This window comes from Lepisosteus platostomus, chromosome 10 (genome assembly GCF_059453375.1).
Source record: "Lepisosteus platostomus isolate fLepPlt1 chromosome 10, fLepPlt1.hap1, whole genome shotgun sequence".
Classification (NCBI taxonomy): Eukaryota; Metazoa; Chordata; class Actinopteri; order Semionotiformes; family Lepisosteidae; genus Lepisosteus; species Lepisosteus platostomus.
Window position 1 is genome coordinate 14,588,857 of NC_142620.1, and position 16,125 is coordinate 14,604,981.

Genomic DNA, 16,125 nt, shown 5'->3' on the forward strand with positions numbered 1-16,125 from the left:
TGTTTTAAATTGAGAAGTATTTCCATAGCCTAATTATGATTGCTGGTAAGTAAAAACTAATTGAAGTAATGTAGCACAATCTTTGTCATAGGATATGGAATAATTAGGAATAGGTATCTGCTACCTTAATTTATTGGGATATATGATTGGTATCAATGTATATTAATAGAGTCCTCATGCACACCACTTAATAGAACAATCTAGCCATAGTTTTTGGAATTATTGAAAATCAAAGGAAAATGATTTAACAGTTCTTGAGATAGTCTAGGCTTTATTTTCTCCTGGAAGTTTTCACATAGTGATTACAGCATGCAGACCTACTTACCTGATTCATAGTACTTCACTGCCACAGAACATTCACTGATGTATAAGTATTTAATGATAGCTAGTCACATATAATGATGTGTAGATAACAATTTTGGATTTTTGTTTCAACAGAGATTTTCATTTACAAATTCATCACCAGATACCATGGTTAAATTTCAGAAATTGCCACAGCAGAAGTCTCTTTGTGCAAAAACAACACGTACATAATTGGCTGAAGTTATTTTACACATAATGATGTGGATGACTCTTAAAGCACATTGGTCTTTGATGGCTGATAAATGTTAAGGTGTGGAGATGTTTAATTTTTTGCTATCGACGTATCATTTTCCAAAAAAGCTCCTATATTGACTAGATAACTGCATTATAAGAGTAAAAAACAGTACATCATGTGGAGCTATTGATTAAAGAGCAATATTGCTTGTGCATGACTACAATAATTCAGTTTAAAGCAGTTTATACTGTACATCAGCTCAAAATGGTTTTAGACTCAATCACATGCAGAGTCATTGGAAGAGTGGAAGAAGGCAAAGAAACTGATCACACAAATTTCTTCTATCTTAAAACCTTTACTCTGAACACCATACATTTTTATCTGTATATACAGGTTGTTGGACCTAATTGCATTTCTTAGCCTTCGTAATTGTAGTTATTGATAATGACCTTATTAATTAAATAGTCACACTCAAAAAGAGACAATTGTTAGCCGAAGATTGAAGAATTATGGGAAATGAATTTGGAGGTCGCTCCCATTGTGGAACAAACATAAAGACTGAACAAAGTGGTGTGGAGTAGAGCTTTGAAGTTTGTGCAAAAGTTGAAACTTAAGACCTACAGCTGTGAGACAGGAAAACTTTTCTTTGCTTATTCAGTGTTCCAAGCATTTTCATAACTCAAAATGCCAATGATTCATGAGATGTAAACATTTTTGGCATGCTTCCTATTGCCGCAAAACAAAATGTTGTGGTGCCTGGAAGCCGGTGGGTCTCTTGCAATGCGGATAGGACTACAGCAACTGCACTGCAATTAATGAAGCCCAGCACTGTAGGACAGTGGCTGACAGGGTGGTCATGTTATTTTTCCATTGTTAAGTGTTATGTGACCAATTTGTTGTGTTTCTGACCATCTATGTGTGGGAGAGTGAGTGTGCATGCTAGGCCATCTAGGTTTATACTCGTGTAGGTATGTGTCAGCATGTATAGGCTGCGAAGGAACAGTTAAAGGTTTATTCCATGATGAATGGAAAAGAAAAGAGACACAATATTTTGGCTGTGGAGCATTCTTCAGGTGTCCTGAAGCATGGAATAAACCTTTACCCATCAGATTTATATTCCATGGATTAGAGGTTTGGTGCTTTGAATCTGTGTGAAGGGAATGCTCCCTCCTCCTGGTATTACTCCCCCTTGTGGGCAGAGTAACTCACTGTTCCTTCTTCCTTCCATTTGTTCCCAAAGGACTCGTACAGTGGCCCTTACTGCCACTGCATAGCCGTGCCGTGCATAGGAAGCTCTGCAAACTGACACCACACCTCCTGAGGGATGGGAGAGTGAGCAAGGAAGCTCTCTTCAGCAGCCTGTACCTGAGGCAGAGGCTCAAAATATAATAGTAATACTGTCAACTAGCGCTATTCTAGAGACTCCACTCAAAGTGCTTTACAGGTAATGCACTCCTCCCCACCACCACCAGTGTGTAACGCCCACCTGGAAGATGCGCCAGAACACTCCCCACATGGTACGCTCCTCAGTCAGGAGGAGAACAGAGTGATGAAGCCAATTTATAGATGGGGATTATAAGGAGGCCATGATTGGTAAAGGCCAGGGCCAGGACATTGGGGGTAACACCCCTAATCTTTTCAAGAAATAGCTGGGGGTTTTTAATGACCAATGAGAGTCAGGACCTTGGTCTTACATCTCATCCAAAGGACAGCACCTGTTTTTATAGTGTCCCCATACTTATACTGTGTCATTAGGACCGCACAGAGTGAGCGCTTCCTACTGGTCTCACTGACACCTCTTACAGCAGCAACCTTAGCTTTCCCAGGAGGTCTCCTATCCAGGTACTGGCCAGGTTCACACCTACTTAGCTTCTGTGGGTTTCCAATTGCGAGTTGCATAGTAGTGTAGCTGCTGGCAAAAGAAGAGCCCCTCTTTACCAGCCCAGTACCATTTTTGAACACAGAAAAGGAAAATAATGCTGATTAACATTTGTCCTCAAATAGGATTCATCAACAGGGGGCCTACAGTGAGATCACAGGTAGGATGTGTGGCCACCAATGAAAGCAATATAAGCTGTACATCTGTGATGTGCTTTGCAAAACGTCACTGTTAAATTCTGTCACTTTTCACTTCTACAGCTTGGAAAATGGTCTGTGCCTGTTCACTAGTCTCTGGATGCCATATTTCGCTCTCATAACATAAAGTGTACTTAATAAATCCCTACACTGTGGAGCCTGTTGGGATCAGATATTGACAGAATAGTAATTATTTATCTTTGAGTTTTTGTTCTGTGGTTTTGTTAATTTCCGTCTGTAACAGCCCCTTGAGCTGGACTAAAACTTACACCTGGCTGCAAGCGAGACGGCAATTTTGATGTGGTCAAGGAGTGCTGCCGTTCGCGGCGTTACTTTACTTTGCACGAGGATAGTAAATCACCGCTGCTTATTGAGCAAAACATTTAATTTACCTACGGAAGAACTCGGAGAACTTTTAAGTGCTACAGTATATTTTTCGTGCCAAGTGCTACTCACAGGAACTGTAGTGAGGACAATACTCTGTCCTCACATAGAATATAAGAAAAATAAAAAAAGCAGATTAAGGATTATTGTGGTTATATGTGTTTCTACACACTCGGCCTGTTTAGAAACTCGTAAAGCTTCTAACCTCGGAACCAATAGAATATGAGTACGTGTTGCCCTCTGTATTGTATTTTGTGCGACACCGTGTGGTTTTGGTGCACGTTGTTAAATTGATTTTTATTTATACATGGCGGCGTATTGGGGGGAAAGATAGTTATTTGTGACTGTTAAATACCTGACAATGGAGTGCGATATTCTGGATACTTTAGAGCAACTCGGGTAAGTGTTTTTTTTTTTTTTTCAGGTGCTGCTTTTCATAGCCTTGCTTGTAAATGTTATTCATATAAAAACTACAAAATATCGACCGTTCTTGCGTTTTCTTTATTCAGTAATGCATAGTTGACCAAATAAACTCTGCGTTTTTATTTTTTCTCACCGTTTTGTATGCGTTCTGGCAACAATGATACTTGTTATTTTATAGGTATACCGGGCCTTTACTGGATGAAGAAACGCTTATAAAAGCATCAGAAAGCGGTTTGTCTTCCCACGAGTACGTAAATCTTTGTGTGTGGCTGACAACCCAGCTAAAACAGCTTTGCAATCTTGAGGAGAACATCACAACTGCTTCAGGTAAACAGTATTCATAGCCTATTCTCTATTTTACGCACAAAAATAATTGAACAATTGTTCTTTTTGAATTTTTGAAGATATCCTAAAACTCATGACCTCTTTTTTATTAAATCGATACTAAGTTTCCTCTCTTCTACATCCTTTTTATTGATTTTGTTTAAATAGATGATATCGAGGGTCTTCAGCTTGAAATCAGCTGTTTACTAAAAGAAATGGGCTGTCCGTGTCCTCCACTCATTACTGGAGAGGTCCAGGGAAGACTGAAGAATAAAACAAACTGTCTCAAGCTTCTCTGTAAGTCATAAATGTTCCTGTTAACTACATTGTCAAATATTCTGTTATGCCTCCAGGAATTTCTACTTAAACAGACATTCATTCCTGTTTTCAAAATATATTCATCATCGAACTCTGTATATTGGTTTTTGGTGGCATTTTAATTTAATTGAACATTCAGAAGTGACTGTGGTAAACTCACTTTGAAAGTTGTCTAAGCTTCATTAGTGAGTTGATTGTGTACAGGTGATGTGGTGATTTTTCCTGTTCATTGTAAGCCCTGGTGAAAATAAAGAAATATACAAAAAGAAACTAGTCTGCCCTGGTTAGAAAGAAAAATGCTCATTTGTGCCATTAGTATATGGGAGGCAAGTATATGTCAGCACTCTATTGCCTGTTAGCTGGGGTGTTTGCTCCTGAGTCTAATATGACAATACACAGTCCCAATTTCTCAGTGATTTGTCACAATCTGAAAGACCCCAATGCACCACACTTTGCCGAAATCTAATGGGGAGACCCAAAGTGTGGCTAGGAGTGTCTTTCCACAAAGCTTCTGAAATGTATTGTGTTTTAACAGTATTTTCTTTTTTTTTTAAAAAAAAGGAAGTCTAAAGGTGAATTTCAAAATAAAAAAATACCATGCTTTCTAAGAATTGGATTTACACCAAAAATCTACTGAATTATTTCAGTGTTATGACTTGACCTGCCTAAACGTTTTGGAAAGTTTACCAACTTGATGTACTGAACACAAGGGTCAGTTACATTTTCTAAACTTTTCTCCACAAATCCTTACTTAAATTAAAATTTATTAGACACAGACTTTCATTCTCTGTGCAGGGATTTTATGCTAATTCATCCCTTACTCTGATTGAATAGAAGGTGGTAATTTCTGCTCCATGGACTATAGCACAGCATTTCGTGACACTCTGTTGTTATAGCTGTTCCCTGTTACTACATATTGTTGCAATTTTCATTTCAACTCTTACAAAGGAAATTGAGTCTGGTAAACAATCACGAGTTTCATGCAAGTTTTGGATAGTATACAAGTCTTAGGTAGGTTATAGGTACAGTATTTTTAGATGTCCATTTGCTTTTAAAACATTGGTGTGTATATATATATATTTTATTCTGACAGCATAAGGCACTTATTGTATGTTCTCTCATGGAGTAATGTGATGACAGGTATTCCTGTGTATCATATAGTATAAATACTGTGTGCTAGCATTGTATTTCAGCAAATCACCGAATTACATTTAGGTCCCTTTTAGCCAGAGAAATAGGTATTTTATGGAAGGAATTTTCCAAAACCCAATGCATGTCTTTAAAAAGGCAGTTGCTGACTGACTGATTTTATGAGAGTTGGAGAACTGCTTAACAATGGAATCTTCTAGCAACTCAGCCAGTTCATGCGCCCTCATGAAATCAGTACGAGGGTGTGAGGGTTTTTTTTCAGTAGATGCTGAACCTTCTTTTGCATATCAGATTTTCTTGCTGGCCTTCTGCTCATAATTTTTTTTACTGATAATCCCTTGCAGTACCTGAATGTCTGTACAGTTGCAACAATGTTAGAGTGATAAAAATGCAGCCTGAGCAGTTTAGACCAGCTTGAAAAGGGGCCTTTAACCACTTGTACTCTAGATGATAATCTCCATATAATGACTCTGCGAACTACTGTTTACACTGTGCATAGACCATAAAGCAAAACTAGCTGTGTGTTTGCATCGTGGTTTTGAAGTGGTTTAAGTTTATTTTTTCTTCATTCAGGTGAGGGTTATTCTTTAAAAATGTTTTGATACTTTGTTCAGCAGTGGGGTGTGTAGGCTTGTATGCGAAAGAAGACAGATGAACAAAGATTCATTGTAGTTTAGCTAAATGTTCACTGTGATAACTTCCCGGCCAGTATGTTCTTCATTTTGTAACAGTGTAAAAAAGATGTCTTTAACTTACCCCTCAATGGATCTCTCTAACACCCCAGAATAGAATGTGTTGTTGATTTGTTTTATCTGTTTTTGCAGTATATCTGAGTTCAGAGCTTCAAGCTGCAATGATAATAGAAAGCAAATTACAACCGAGCTGCACACCTGAGCAAAGAAACGTAGCCTTACATGATTTGAAGGCCATCTGCAGAACACTTAAACTACCTGAGCCAAAGGAGATCGACGCAAAGTTATTTTCCAGCATTGAGACAAAGGTAGGTGCTTTAGTTGTACTGCTGTAGATTGTTGGTCGACCAGTTGGTGGCAAAATTCTTTGATCCAGAATTTTCAAAAAACAACGCTTGAGATGTTAACTGATGTGCTGACTAAAGACTCTGGGACACTGTTTCTAAGAATAGGGGTGTTAACCTTAGTGCCTTGGCTACAGTTCACTCAGGATTTGTACAGTCTGGCCTTCTTAAAGTTCTACCTTATTTCATTTGGTGAAGCAGTTTGTCATTCATCCACATGATCTGCTGCGCTGTAAGGCTGCTGTTGAATAATAGTCGCCATGTGTCACCCAGGTGGATAGTGCACTCCAGTGGTGAATGAAACCAATGGTTGTCAATTTTAGATGCTAAAATGTTGTACCTTTATGTCCGGGCTGTATCGTTGGCTGGCTGGATTCCCTAGGTGAAGGCACACAACTGGCTGAGCACTGCCTGAAAAGGTGGGCTTGAGCCTTCCGGTATTTCTTTGTCTTACCAGGCCCTTGGATACCTGGGAGATTGTATAAGGAGCTGCATCATTTGTCTTAATCAATGGTAAGTTTATGGTAGGTACAGTGCTATGTGCAGCCTGAAAATTGCTGGAAGAGCGTTGCACTGGCAGTTTTGGAGGAAAGTACACACTAGCGAGATAATTGCTTCAGTGTCACCCCTCCCAATAAATTAAATTAGTCAGCATAGCAGAAGAAAGCCTGTGAAAGACATAAACTAATTTTTATTTGATCTTTTTCATTTTATCTTGTTTTTAATACAGATAGATGATTTGTTTGCAAAAGCGCCAACGGACTGTGTAGGAAAGCCAGTACTGAAGTCAGGACTCAACTCTGATCAGTGGGTAAGCACACTTAATGTTTATACTGAACACACTTTGTGATGGAATGCAGTGGCAATAATTCAGACACTTGATCCTGTCCAAGGTGTGAAAACCATTCAAGATTTTTTAGTAGTTCTGGTTTTTGTAATCTCTTCTGATCAAACCTCAAGAGGTTAAGTGACTTTTAGACAGGATTTTATAACGTGTACTGTGGTTTTCTTGTGTTTGTGCATCAGCCAGAATTGTTAGCAGTATTCTAAATGAGATCTCACTGGGCTATTGTAGAACCTTAATATTCAATTTCCATTCTGTGTTTATAATGTATACTTTTGTTTGCTTTTCCCTTGTAACACAGATGAAGACAATGATGAGTCAAAGTCAAATGACTGAAAATAGGATTTGCATTAGTCCAGTATTTCCAGTATAAGAAGTTTCATGGGTTCAGATTTCAGAGTTTAAGATAACTATTTGTTTTACAATTCTGTCACTCAAACCTAGCCTGGTCACATACATGCATAATTCAGTCAGATCTTAATTTAATTAGATATGAAGACAATACTTCTAATGAAACGTATCTCTGCAAAAGTGCTGCATGTATCCAAGGGTTGTCATTGTTTTCTGGTGCGTTATTTTTTCTTTATCTCAAATTTGCAGGCAAAACTAGAGGAGATCAACTCAGTACTTTCTGCCGAGTACGAATGTCGCCGGAGGATGTTAATAAAAAGGCTTGACGTAACTGTACAGTCCTTCAGCTGGTCTGAAAGAGCAAAAGTAAGTCTCTCATTTGCTGTGGCTAAGCCCGTGCATTTTGCAGGACTTGTTTTTGAATCCCATATTTAATTTATAATGCTTAAACGTGTCCCTGTAGCCTTTTGGTTAAGCTAACATACATCATAAATTAGAAATCAACTCAGTAACTGTTAGAAAAAGACTCATATAATGAGAAATAGTTTTTGTGGTTTAAATTTATAATAAATAATAGAGACCTACAGTACAAATGGGCATACTGACATTATTTGAGCAAATTCACGCACAAGGTATCAGTCAGCTAAGATCACAAAAACATAACAAAAGTGGTAGGAAAGTGTCCTCCAGAAAACTCCCCAGAAAGTTCCAAACCTTCTTAAACTTTAATCTGCAGTTATATATGACTTAACATAGGCTTTTATCTGTACTCATATTCCCCTGGAACAGAAAATCAGTGACCTCAAACTACATGCATTTATTAACAAAATGTATTAAATAAGGAAGGTAGTTTCTACAGCTGGTCAGTGAGAAAGGAATATTTACCCAAACCGGAGGAAAACCTAAGAACAGATCAAAAAAATCTGATCCTCTATAAGTATGCTTCTTTATACTATCCACTGCTTTCACAGAATATTGTCAATATATGACAGAACACTGGTTAGCATTGACCAACTGATAATATTGAAATATTATGCACTGAAATGTTTCTTTCACCACTAAGTGACACTTACTGTATTTGCTTCTTGCTAACAGTTCTTGTAATATTTTTATACATCTTGCATGTTTTGATTTTCTAGACTGTGGATATGTAGGTATTTTAGATATGAATAGCTGAGGAATCACTGATGGAAGGGGGAAAGCCTTTTGATAGATTATTGACAGTTTCTGAAATTCTGTATATTACTAACACTGGGATGCATGATTAAATGAGTCTATAGCCATCACACTGCTCTGTTAATCACTGTGCTAATGTTTGGAATATATAGTAATAGGAAGAGTAATTGAGTTGATTAAAGTAACGCAATGTAATAATTGTTAATGATTGCTCAACTGGTGGCTTAATGAGGAGGCTGCATCTGGTATCTTGAGGCTGGAAGACTGAAATACAGTTACAAAACCAGTCATGCAAACCAGGCCAGGGCCTAAACTATGCATCTTGACATCTGTTAGTCTTTTGTTTTACTGTCTTCAAAAATGTTAGTTTGTTGATTATTTCCCTTAGAGGTTTTTGTTATTTGGCATTTTGCATTGCTTTGCAGCAGTGCTATGGGGTTGTAACTGTATCTTAAATACTTTACTTATTTTTTGTCCATCTAGGATAGTTGTAAAGAAAGAATTCAGAAATTACCAAAGCAAGTGCAATGCTGTTTAAGTTTACATTTGTTTGATTGGACCTTCAGAGATTAAAAAAAAGTGTGTCTAGTCTTTCTACTGGTATTTGTGTACTGTAAAAGAAATGCTGTGGTTGCAAGTTCTTCTGCTAATGAGAAAACATTAATTCTTCCCCATCTGTGAGTTCTGTTTACCAAGAATAACTAAAATACAAGGGTCTATAACAGTGTGCACGTTAAGTTTTAGTTTACAAGGCAGATGAAAGTGTTTATTCCTTGCAGCTTAATTGTGATGTTTGTTCACATCTGTATTTCTTTGTTGCCATTTTTAGGATCAAATAGATAACATGGCGAAAGCTTATCAACCCAAAAGACATTCACTTTCTTCCAAGACCACGGTAGGTCTTGCCCGCCTGCTAGCTGCTAGAGAAGACATCTGCAACATTGTAAAGACGAGCAGTGGATCAACTAGAGAAAGGACAGTATGCCCAATTAATAAGGTATGATCAGTGCAATTTACACATTTCTAGTACTTTTTTGCCTGATATGAGATCTGAGTTGTACAATGGTAAGTCTGTAAAATAAAAATATCTAAATGTTTTCAACCCTCTTTCACTTTTTGCTTTTTAAGCAAAGGAAGCACCAGACATCATTTTGTCTGGCGTGTCTGCAGAAAGTGTGCAATAGCAGTAGACTGAGCCACTGAAGATGCTTTACCATGGCTGTTTTTTTACCCCTGAGCTGACTTTTGGGATGGGATTTTCTTCGCAGGTTCTGATGGGAGGAGTGCCTGACCGTGGCGGACGACCTTCTGAGATTGAGGCCCCGTGTCCAGAAATGCCTCCCTGGCAGAAGAGGCAGGATGGCGGTGGGAGAGGAGGCTGGGGAGGCAGAGGAGGAGGGAGAGGTGGGGGAGGCGGGCACTGGGGAAAAGGAGGAGGAGGAAGAAGAGGCTATGGAGGAAGAGGAGGGTACAACCGTTATTGATTTGCTATATTCTATTCAAAACACATGGTGAAGTGTTATTCCTTATCTCTTGAAGTTAACTATGTACACTATATGACCATCTTGTTTACCCTTCTTTGTATAGTGGGGAATAATTGATGATAAAACAATAGTCAACGATTATGTTGCAATTTGTGTTTTTTAGATGTTTTATTTAAGAGGGAATCTTTTTTTTTTCATTCAGAGGGAAATATTTTGTTTGAATTGTTCAACTACAAAGTCAGAATTAAGATTATTCCTACTGTGAACCCTCCCAACTGAATGTAGTAATACAGTAGAAGAGAGCTTGTATGGTGTTCTAAGATAATGAAATTTGAGTTTGGAAGGTCCTAAAAAACCTTTTTTTTTTAAAGAGTGCTTTGTTTTTGTATCATGAGTGTTTTCCTGAACTTAAATAAAAATTCACACAATGCTTTAGTGGTCTTTTGTGAAATTGTATTTTTTGGTATGAAGAAATACATCTGAGAATTTCAGTTTCTTTAGAATTTCAAAAGATTAAAATGGAGCCCATTTGTCAATGTCAAAATAAATGTAGTTTGTCTTAATGCATTTAGATGTGCACTTTTCTAATTATCAACTATTAGAAATGAAATATCCTAACATCACATGCACATCATTTTTTTAAAGAAATTAATAATTACTACAGGTTTATTATTGAAACTTACAAGTAAAGAATCATTCTATCTGGTTCCATTTCATCAGGAATGTATCCATGCTACTGTGAACACCAATCAAATGGTAGCCTGCATCTCAGAATACTCTTATTTGGGAAAAAAATACAGGTAACAACTTTCGGAGGGACACTGATCTAAATACCGAGGCACAGTTTCTTTTGAACAATGTTCCATAACTCATGACATTCTTCCTTAAATATTCTTCAAGGTTTAAAAATTAGAACATGTATTGAACCAAAATGATTTCACTTGTGCAGTACAGTAAAGTAATTAATGGAGCTCTTAGTGTGCTCATGTTGAAACCAGAGTTGAGAGATTTGTATAATGAAAACTATAACTGATGACATTATTTAAAAAGAAAGTGGGTGTAGTTTACTGCTGTGGCTTGTTTTTAAGATGGCAAAACAGTTTTGGAATACATCCACCAGAGGGCACATACTGTCTAATATTTAGTAGAGCAGTGTTGTCACAACACAACATCGCCGATTTATATTTAAAAAGTCAAATGAAAGTTGATACAGTAGGTAGTTATATTAATTTATAGCAGAATTACATGGAACTGTATTTATTGTTAGTTATTCCACAGTTTTGATACTTTTCAAGAACCCCACAGATAAGACTGTTCAGTAACACCATAAATATGTACAGGATGGATATTTACATATATACATAGTACAAAATACATTAAGGAATTTACAGAAGTCGCCTTGCACCTTTTACATTTTCTTTTGGTGCTTTTACTAAGAAGACTAGCAGTCTGGAGGTCTGAGCTGAAGGAGACTTACTACATACACTATAATTTTACAACACATAAAACACATGGAGCAACATTTAAATTAATATTACATTTGTTCTGAACCGACAAAAGTTTTACATTTATACAGATATTTATAAATGGATATTAAAATATGGTTATATTTCTCAGAACTTTACAAAAGTAATGCAGGAAGATGGGATTGTGTGTACAATAACCCACTACTGTGTGATGTATGAAACTGCCCAAGTACCAATGTGTGCACAATGCTTAATTTGTATTAAAATCATATATCAAGTGCAAAGTAACCTTAGATTTGCTACATTTAGTTGTAATACAGTTGATTTTTAAATAAATAATTAATTATTTAAGAATGCTGAGCAGATAATTAAAAGGAACACAACAAAATTCACTCCTGCTTTGTGATTCTACCAAGATAATAGTTGTGTTCCAGGCATTAATTCTGTAATTATTTACATCTTTCCAAGTTAAAGAAAGACTTTGTGTTGTCCATGAGTTGCTCACTGCGACACGGTCAACACAATTTACTGTTAATGTTTTCGCCAAGGGCTCTCCCCTATGACTTCACAACTTAGAAGACAGAAAAAAGATGGAATCCGACAATTTATCTCAAATACTGTAAATTATTTAGGGTTGCTTTGATTTGCAGATCAATGCTCAGTCTGTTCTTTTTTCATTTGCTGAATTCTTCTTGTTGCCAAAACTTTCCAAAAGTTTTTAATGTGTTGTCTGTACTGTGTAATGATCTCCATTTGTTAAGACCCTCTTTTAAACAAGTCACAGTGGGTAAATCCCCTAGAAATAAAGACTAAGGTTTCTTTTCTCCACCAGGTGGCCCAGCTGTTTTACATTAAACAAAGTGTCACAACCAGTCATGAACTGTTCCATTCAATAAATGTAACTACATAACTTTACAGGGTGCTGATCTTGAAATCTCTATGGATTTACATATTTATATACATACTGTATATAGCTTATCTAGTACACAACATTAGTTGGAGTGTGTGTGAGTGACAATTGCAGCTCTCTGTGTGTAATAAGTACGCTTTTCAATTCCACATATGCGGAAGCAGAGGTGGCACTAACGTACAAAAAAACAAACAGCTAGTCTACGGCTGTAGGTAACAAAAAAGGGTTTGATTGGTACTGTACACAATTAGGACTAGAAACACAGGAGTTGGATTTACAGCACTACTGTCTCATCACAAAAGGCGGCGGGTCTTCAAACAGCATATCAAACGAGTGTTTAGTTGACATTTAGAAAGGTCGGAACTGTGCCTGAATAAAGTTGGCAGTCCCAGCCCTGGCAGTCTGGGTTAGGATGAGTCCTCTTCCACAGGGTGGAGGGTGTGTCTTTTCAGGAGGGTCTTCAGGATCTCCACCTCTCGCTCTGCTTCCTTCAGCTTCCTCCTCAGGGTCTCATTGATCTTCTGAAGGTTCTGCTTTTCCTGATAATGGATCAAGATTCGGTAAGATAAAGCAGGGCAATTCCCTGTGCCAGACACACCTCTCTGTATACAGTTTCAATGTGTTCCTCAGAAACGGCTCAGAGTTTTAATATGAAAAAGTACACTAAAGACATCGTCGCCAAACAAGAAGCAAATCAGTATCATTTCCAAAGACCAATGAACATAAAATCTGCTTCATGGAAAAATGCCATGCTCAACAAGAGACATTTTCTTCTGTGAAACGACGTGAAAAAACATTTTCTGTGCTCAAACCTTGTACACAGGATGCTATTATTATCGAGCTTGGGGTTCATACACAGTTTAAGATATCAAAATGTTTTCATATCTATTTTTACTGTAATTAAAAATAACTAGGTTGCATAATCTTTTAAACTGTATTATTTACTGTTTCATAAACAGTATGCAAAAATACACCCTTTGCCTATTACTACAGCAGTTTTGTTTACCTCATTTTTATAAGCCCAGTTCTTATTTAATATTTTAAAAAATATACTTTGTCTTTTGTTCACAGAAATGTCCACTAACTTTGTGGTTCTTAAACTTAGACCTTTCCTTCTGCAACTCCCTCATGTCACTCAGCTGTGTCAAAAAGTGAACTTTACGATCACTTTTTCACTCCTGGTCTCCAGTGCATTTGTACTTTGTTTCCTTCAGGTTAGTAGTATAGGTCTCTTTATAAAAGATCCAACGTGGAGAATGTGAATTTTAAGTGCCAAGATGAAGAGTTTTATCCCTCATAATCAAATACTCAATACATATTTACATTATGGAACAAAAAATGTCCCATCTCCCCCAACTTACCATTTCCAGCTGCTGATAGGTTGGCTTGTTCAGTTCATCCTGCTCCTTTGGCTTCTGCACAGTGGAGGCCCGGTTCTCCCACTTGGCATAAGCTCTTTTGCGCTGTGGCACAGGACTGGGACAGGGGGTTAGGGGAGAGGGACCAGGGGACAGCTGAGAGGGACTGGGGGACAGTTGAGAGGGTAGCAAGAGTGTGGGCTCCGGGGTCAGGGGCCACTCAGTCTGGGTGCTTTTATGTACTCCCCTGGTGTGCTGCTCTCTTGGGTGTCTCAGCTGTGAGACGCTTGAAGTTGCTGGCTCCCAGTCCTTGCTTTTGTCAACGTGCTCATTTAATTCGCCATTATGATATGCAAACTGTCCTTCTTCAGAGCCTGTGAGAGACAAGTTAAGGAGGAGTTGGAGTGTGGTGTGGCTGTTTTTTTTTCTTGGTTACAATGGTTTTAAATGTACTGAGCAGAGAGAATACAAATATTTCAAGTTTTTAAACACATACTACACTATTTACCATTTAATTGATCATCCAATGATAAACACCCCAAAATAAACTTTAAAGGTATTTGTTAAGGAGTTGTTCTTGGAATACGGGTGTATTTCAGTAAGTTAATCAGTTCCTAGATTTATGACTGAACTATATGTGCAGCTTGCTGGAGGGAGTGATGACCTTTTTGTTCCACCTACACAGGGAAATTACCCTGCGGGCCTCCTTGCTCATTGATCAATTACAGTAACTCAAAGAAAGATGTTAAGATGTTATTTAGATTTAGAGGAAAGACATTTCACAAAGTATTCTAAATCCCCCAGTTAGAAGCTATGAAAACTTAAGTGCTTTAAAGTGAGCATATGTGAACATTTTTACAATCCATTGAATCTTGTGCATTTTCATGAACTACATTGATCAAAATATATAAAAAAGACATGGGCTAAAATATACTGCCTTTTCACTCTTTATATTTAGAATTGCCTTGCAAATACTTACACAACGGTGCCTTTTAAATGACACAATATGCATTTTGTCTGTAGGCTAATTTCCACAAACACAAAATGTATTCCAAATGTCAGCTAAAGGCATATAATGGGCAAAATCAAACGGTCTTCTTGGAATGCTGCATTGCAACAAAGTAGCAAAGTTCTCTGATGACTAATAGGCCAACCTTGCTCTGTAGATGAGGATCTACATTTTTTACTTTCACTTGTTCTACAAGAAAGTGTGAAGCTGTTCTCACCATGCTCGTAACCTCTGACCTCTGGAGGACAGAGTGCGGTCGGGGTGGAGCTTGACGTGGGGCTGCTGTCTGCTGTGTTGCTCTTGGGGTTCTTCTTGCACTCAAATGCTACCTGGTCTTTGCACTGCTTATGGCAGTTCATTCCGCAGTCTGTAGACAGGTCGACAGAGGAAAAAAAACTGAGGCACGTCACTGTGGTTTCGACGTGCTGTCTGAAATGTCAGCTCTCAAATCGGCTTGCGCTTTGAAAGCTCTCTTTCATGCGAGTTGCAGAGCTCAGCTTGCAGTCTACTACAAAAACCACAGGCTGTGTCTCCACAAGACAGCTTACCTTTTACACTCTGGATAAAGGTGTATAACAGAGAAATGTATAGGACTTTTGACCAGCTATTGTATGCAAAAATATCCATGTCACTGTTAAAATTACAGAACTCTATTTCGAATTCGTGTTAAACTAAGATTTTTTTAGTTCTTCAGTTTTCAGTTAGAGTAGTAAGTGCTCATGATGTTATAAGTGTGTGAACTTGATACATAGTTTCATACAGTATAAAAACAAGTGATGTTTCACTTCTTTCACACTTACACATATGTAAATTATTAACCAGATAAATACCTCTGCATCTGTATCCTTGCTTTATAACACCCCACAACTGCCAAAGAAAATAATAAGAATATGTTATAAAATACATTTCTGACACCCTATACATAAAAGCAAAAAGAATAGCTGAATTAATTATCTCACTCAGGCCACTTCATTGAAATGCAGAAGTAATCAGAGGAGGTCTTTCCTTATCACACGATTTATACCTTTTCTTTTTCTAAGGTAATTAATTTTGTAATGCATTACTAGAGCGTATGTTTTACAAGAAATGAATAACATACTTGTACTAAACACTTACAAATCCAGCACAGTTGTCACAGAACGTTGGCTTCATATAAGTAGTCTCTTGGAAGTTGTGAATAAAACCCAGGCCAAGTTTGGAACAGATGACACTGGCTCTCATGAAATAGGCAGTGATTTCTTCTCTGCTGATAAGCCCTTCCCTGTACAGAAGTGAAACC

The 16,125-nt window shown here is 37.6% G+C and overlaps 2 protein-coding genes across 4 annotated transcripts in view; one reads left to right on the plus strand and one right to left on the minus strand.

The window, feature by feature from the left end:
- Positions 1 to 3,236: 3,236 nt before the first annotated feature.
- tslig3b (tRNA splicing ligase complex subunit 3B) lies at positions 3,237 to 10,533 on the plus strand. The gene is made up of 8 exons (XM_088648359.1): positions 3,237 to 3,397; positions 3,600 to 3,748; positions 3,914 to 4,042; positions 6,037 to 6,212; positions 6,979 to 7,059; positions 7,693 to 7,809; positions 9,449 to 9,616; positions 9,888 to 10,533. Exons 1-8 carry the CDS (start codon positions 3,360 to 3,362, stop codon positions 10,101 to 10,103), a joined length of 1,074 nt encoding a protein of 357 aa, XP_088504485.1. The 5' UTR covers positions 3,237 to 3,359; the 3' UTR covers positions 10,104 to 10,533.
- Positions 10,534 to 11,344: 811 nt separating this feature from the next.
- Positions 11,345 to 16,125, minus strand: part of LOC148653396 (RAS guanyl-releasing protein 1-like) — a 51,399-nt gene continuing 46,618 nt past the window's right edge. For all 3 annotated transcript variants that reach the window (XM_088648357.1, XM_088648355.1, XM_088648356.1), the window contains exons 13-17: positions 15,963 to 16,107; positions 15,677 to 15,713; positions 15,064 to 15,213; positions 13,841 to 14,211; positions 11,345 to 13,018 (exon numbers count right to left, since the gene is read on the minus strand). In XM_088648357.1, the coding sequence (XP_088504483.1) occupies positions 12,887 to 13,018; positions 13,841 to 14,211; positions 15,064 to 15,213; positions 15,677 to 15,713; positions 15,963 to 16,107 (835 nt within the window). In that variant the 3' untranslated portion in view covers positions 11,345 to 12,886. The remainder of the gene's footprint in view (positions 13,019 to 13,840; positions 14,212 to 15,063; positions 15,214 to 15,676; positions 15,714 to 15,962; positions 16,108 to 16,125) is intronic.

Coding starts and splice junctions, on each gene's coding strand:
- tslig3b (XM_088648359.1), top strand. CDS start 3,360: ATGGAGTGCGATATTCTGGATACTTTAGAGCAACTCGG. Junction 7,060..7,692: donor GACTCAACTCTGATCAGTGG/GTAAGCACACTT, acceptor TCAAATTTGCAG/GCAAAACTAGAGGAGATCAA. Junction 9,617..9,887: donor CAGTATGCCCAATTAATAAG/GTATGATCAGTG, acceptor TTTTCTTCGCAG/GTTCTGATGGGAGGAGTGCC.